This window comes from Priapulus caudatus, unplaced genomic scaffold, assembly GCF_000485595.1.
Source record: "Priapulus caudatus unplaced genomic scaffold, Priapulus_caudatus-5.0.1 Scaffold1660, whole genome shotgun sequence".
NCBI lineage: Eukaryota > Metazoa > Priapulida > Priapulimorpha > Priapulimorphida > Priapulidae > Priapulus > Priapulus caudatus.
Window position 1 is genome coordinate 52,335 of NW_014578721.1, and position 4,959 is coordinate 57,293.

At 51.2% G+C, this 4,959-nt stretch overlaps 1 protein-coding gene across 1 annotated transcript in view; it reads right to left on the reverse strand.

Moving 5' to 3' along the window:
* The window catches only part of LOC106817280 (M-phase phosphoprotein 8-like), a 15,328-nt gene that overhangs the window by 8,457 nt on the left and 1,912 nt on the right, over positions 1-4,959 (reverse strand). The window contains exons 3-9 of the mRNA XM_014821937.1: positions 4,167-4,686; positions 3,445-3,603; positions 2,733-3,380; positions 2,343-2,393; positions 1,300-1,419; positions 410-538; positions 136-155 (exon numbers count right to left, since the gene is read on the reverse strand). Coding sequence (XP_014677423.1) covers positions 136-155; positions 410-538; positions 1,300-1,419; positions 2,343-2,393; positions 2,733-3,380; positions 3,445-3,603; positions 4,167-4,686 — 1,647 coding nt within the window. The remainder of the gene's footprint in view (positions 1-135; positions 156-409; positions 539-1,299; positions 1,420-2,342; positions 2,394-2,732; positions 3,381-3,444; positions 3,604-4,166; positions 4,687-4,959) is intronic.

Genomic DNA, 4,959 nt, shown 5'->3' on the forward strand with positions numbered 1-4,959 from the left:
AGAGAGTGAGAGAGAGAGAGAGAGAAAGAGAGAGAGAGAGAGAGAGAGAGAGAGAGAGTCAGGAGAGGGGAGTGAATGCATCACATGACGCAACGACACAACACGACACGCCAACAAGTGCAAGAAACAATTAACCGACACACCAACAGGGGGCGCTAGCACATGGGTCACTGGCACATGTGGCACTAGTACAGGGGGCCAGTGAAAAAAATACACGGAGGCTCGGGGCGATTTAGCCCCCGAAATGCCAAAAAGAGCCCCGGAAATGCCAAAAAGAGCCCCGGAAATGCCAAAAAGAGCCCCCCGTTCAATGCAAACCAAATATTAGAGTGCTATTTTCATTTTAAAAAGTAGCCCCCGAAAAATTAATTTTAATTTTTTCCCTGCAGGGTGCGCTAGCGACACTCACCTGAGATGGCGGTGACCATGAGGAGGGACATGCCGGACGCGTCGCTCCCCGCCAGCTCAAGCTCGCTGTACCTCGCCGCGCGACGCACCGTCCGGTAGTCGCCGTCCTTCACAGCCTGACGAAACTCTCCTGAAACGCATTAAATAACACGCATGTATAAATTACAAGTAAAATACATGAATAAATTACATGTAAAATACATGAATAAATTACATGTCAAATACATGTAAAAATTACATGTAAAAATTGCGTGTAAAAAACGTGAAAATTACATGGAAGAAAATGGTATAAATTACATATACAATATGCATGTATAACTAATAAGGCCACAATTAAAAAAATATTTGTTTGCCCTCACCCGACCCAGGCTGAAAAGTTTGGGTAAGTAAGTAGGCTTTTTTTTCGGGGGAGTCTTTTTACAAATTCAGCATGGTTGTCTACATGCTCGGGGGTAGCCTGCTCTGCGGCGTCACTCTATATCGTAATGACTTTAGCATGGTGTCTACATGCTCGGGTGCGCTTGTGTGGAGATACCTTTTATGTTGAATGTTTGGTTTGCTTGGTACATATAATGTATTGCCTACAGATTTATGTACAGTGGTACAATTTGTTTAAAAAAAAAAGAATGGGAAAGATCAATAAAAAATTTTGAGTCGGCCCCTTTTTGGCGGGTCGGTCGGGTGAGGGCAAACAAACAATATTCATATTATGGCCCAAGTTCATTGCAGGCACGCAGGCACGCAGGCACGCACGCACGCACGCACGCACGCACGCACGCACGCACGCACGCAAGTGACGGAAATGCCCCAACATGGTCCGACTGCACGCGTCGTCGTGGCAACGCGGAGCAATAAGCCGTCGGTCGTCGTGGTTACCGCGGCGTGACTCACCGCTTCCGATCCGTCGGTCGGCCTCGTCGTCCGTGTCGCTGCCGTTCACTTGTTCCGTCCACGTGCGATTCGCCTCCTCTGTCTCGAGATCCAGCTCGAACCCTGCCTCCTTCCCCGTGCCTGCACGCGCGCGCGAAAGAGAAACGCATGGATGAAGGCATGTCACTATCATATCTGTATGAACCCTAACCTTAACACTAACCCTAACAATAACCTTAACCCTAACACTAACACTAACCCTAACCTTAACACTAACCCTAACCTTAACTCTAACCCTAACCTTAACACTAACCCTAACCTTAACACTAACCCTAACCTTAACACTAACACTAACTCTAACCCTAACTCTAACCCTAACGATAACCTTAATCCTAACCTTAACACTAACCCTAATGATAACCCTGCTTCCTTGAAACGCATGGATAAATGCATGTCAGAACCTCTTTAACGAGCTCGACCATCAATCAATGATAATCACGAGTAATTCTCCGACGATAACAGGTTATTTTCGTTAGAATAGTGTTAAATCGCTTCTCCAATTGGTTCGTTAGAATTATCACATTAATGATGAACAACGAAGATGTTGTTCAATCGTTAAGTGCAACCGCATAAAAAAACAATATTTTTATATTTCCAGTACTATTATAGTATTCGTAGTACAGTCAAACCTCGGTTATCCGAATTTCGGATAATCCGAACAAGATCTCAAGGTCCCGTGAATATTTAATAAGCCACTAGACCATCAGTTATCAGAGCAATCAGTTATCCGAACAAAATACTCCGCGCCCGTCTCGTTCAGATAATCGAGGTCTAACCGTATTACTATATTTTACTATGTTGTACATTCGAGTCAGTTTTGCGACGATAACCCTTTTGTTTACGTCCCCTTCCTTCTCGCGCATCTCCCGCGGCTTCCTTCTCGCGCGTCTCCCGCGGCTTCCTTCTCGCGCATCTCCCGCGGCTTCCTTCTCGCGCATCTCCCGCGGCTTCCTTCTCGCGCATCTCCCGCGGCTTCCTTCCCGCTCTCGCGTTGGTCGCCTCACCTGCAGCTTTATCCAGCAGACTAGAGAGCTGAGTCTCTTTTCTCCCTCCTCCTTCTCCTCCTCCTCCTCCTCCGGATCTCTCCCTCGCTCGCTCCCTGTCCCTCACTCTCTCGTCCGAACGCACGGACGAAGCGCCGTCGCGACTTCCCGCGTCGCGCATGCCAACAGGAGGCGCCACCGTGCCAGCGTCGTCCGACAAGGGTTTCGGCGCGCCGCGCTTCGGCGCGTCGCCCGGAGGTGGCGCCACCGACCCCGCGGCGCAGACGACGTCGTAGGGGGCGCCGCGCGCCACGTTGTGACTAGAGAGGGATGCCGTGGAGGATGAGGAGGCAGTGGAGATCGGAGTGTCCGGGGCGTCGAACGCGCGGGGCGTCTGCGACAGCGAAATGCCACTGTCGTCGTCGTCATGGCGACCGACCGCCGACACGTTGCTATCACAGGTGGCGCCGGCGTCAGTCGACGGTACGTGGCAGCGAGTTTCGCCGATGGGAGAGCTGCTCTTCTGTTCGTCTGCGCGCGCAGAGATGCACTTGTGTTTCTCGTCGTGCGCAGCGACGTCCTTGCGTTTGTCTTTGTGTTTAGAGATGCCTTTGTGTTTTTCTGGACGTTGAGAGATGGCCTTGTGTTTGTGGACGTGCATCGCGACGTCAGCGCTCTTGTCCTTCCGCGCAGAGACGTGCTTGTGTTTATCTCGCGACACATCTACGGAATTGTCCTTGGCCGTCGACGCACCCTCGCGCCCCAACTCAGAGCTGCTCTTGTGTTTTTTGCTGCGCGACTTTTGCCTGCGGCCTCGCTTTTCACTTGACCTACTCTTGTGTTTTGCGCGAAGATCGTCCTCGCGCGACGTGGCGCCCTCTGTCTCGTCCTTACGGTCGCCGTCGCGCGATATCGAGCCAGTGGCGCCATCTATCGCGTGCGGCGCGCTCTCCCACCGGCGCCCATCTAGCGTGAAGACGTCGTCGCATTCAGGACTGTTACCCGTCGGACTCGGACTCGGCACGGGAGTCCAGCCGAGATACGTCGCCCCGGCGCCCCCTGGCGAGACGTCGCACGCGTCGCGGGGTCGCGGGGAGGTCGCGTCCGGGGTCGCCACGGCGACGTCGGGCGTCGTGACGCGGGGACTGGTGGCGCCGCCGCGCGGGCTGCTGGCGTCGCTGCAGGGGTCGTCGGAGGTCAAGGACAATCTCAAGGGGACAAGCTCGCCTGGCTGGCTCACGCTGTACTGCGCGAGCGTACTTCGACTTGTCGCCGGCGCCACCTGGAGGAACGAAACGTCGCGGTACTTTAGCGAAGCGACCTAGCGAAGGGGGCGGAGAATGTCAGCGATAGTTGATATCATTTAATTTCTAAAAAATCGATTAGGAAATTAAGTATAATAATTAGTTAACTAGAAATAAAAATGTGCCATGGAATTTTTAACATCAGAATCGAATAGAAGCGAACTAAAAGCCGGAATAACTAACTTTCTAAATAGTTTATTAGGAATTAAAGTTAATAATCGGTATAACTCATACACGCTTAATATGCTGACGCTTCACGTTTTCAACGCATCTCTTGCCATGAAAGTAGAAACCCGCTCGTAGAAGTCTGGAGAAATCAGACTTCAAACTACAAAAAAAAAAAAACAGAACAAAGAAAGAAAGAAAAACAAAAGAAAGAACAACGTTGAAGCTCTGTAGAAGCAACGAAAACAAGTGCCAGAGAATCGACACCTGTCCATAGAGGCCACCACTAAGGAATAACCCTTGAGCGACCTTTATGCACAGGTTTGACCCTTCTACACAGGTTTGATCGTAGTCGACGTGGCGCGTCCGCACTTACCGCACGTGAGGTCGTTACTCGCAGCAGCAGCCGCCGCCGCCTCCGTCTCTTCGTGACTCCGCCGTCGCTGCTTCTGCTGCTTCTTGCGACCTTCGACCTCGTCCGACCTTGACCCCTTACTCTTCCCCTGACCTTCGACCTCGTCCGACCTCGACCCCTTCTTCTTCCCCTGACCTTCGACCTCGTCCGACCTCGACCTTTTACTCTTCCCCTGACCTTCGACCTCATCCGACCTCTTTTTCTTCCCCTGACCTTCGACCTCGTCCGACCTTGACCCCTTCCTCTTCCCCTGACCTTCGACCTCGTCCGACCCCTTCCTCTCCCTCTGCTTCTCCGGCGAGCTGAAGATCGTGCTGAATATCGAGTCCTCGTTGTAGGAGGCCGGCTTCTTGCAGCGACCTTTGACCTTTGTGTAGAGGTCGCTCTCGAAGACGTTGATTTTGCCCGCCTCAAGGTCGTTCCAGAAGGTGTCCTTGACCTGCGGTTCGCCGCTCACTGTCGGTTGCTGGTCACGCTGCTCCTGAAAGATAAGAGATAGAGATAGAGATAGAGATATAGAGATAGAGATAGAGAGATCGAGAGAGATAGAGATAGAGAGATAGAGATAGAGATATAGAGAGAGATAGAGATAGAGATAGAGATAGAGATAGAGATAGAGAGATAGAGATAGAGATATAGAGAGAGATAGAGATAGAGATAGAGAGATAGAGATAGAGATAGAGATAGAGAGAGAGAGAGAGAGATAGAGATAGAGAGTAGAGAGATAGAGATAGAGAGAGAGAGAGAGAGAGAG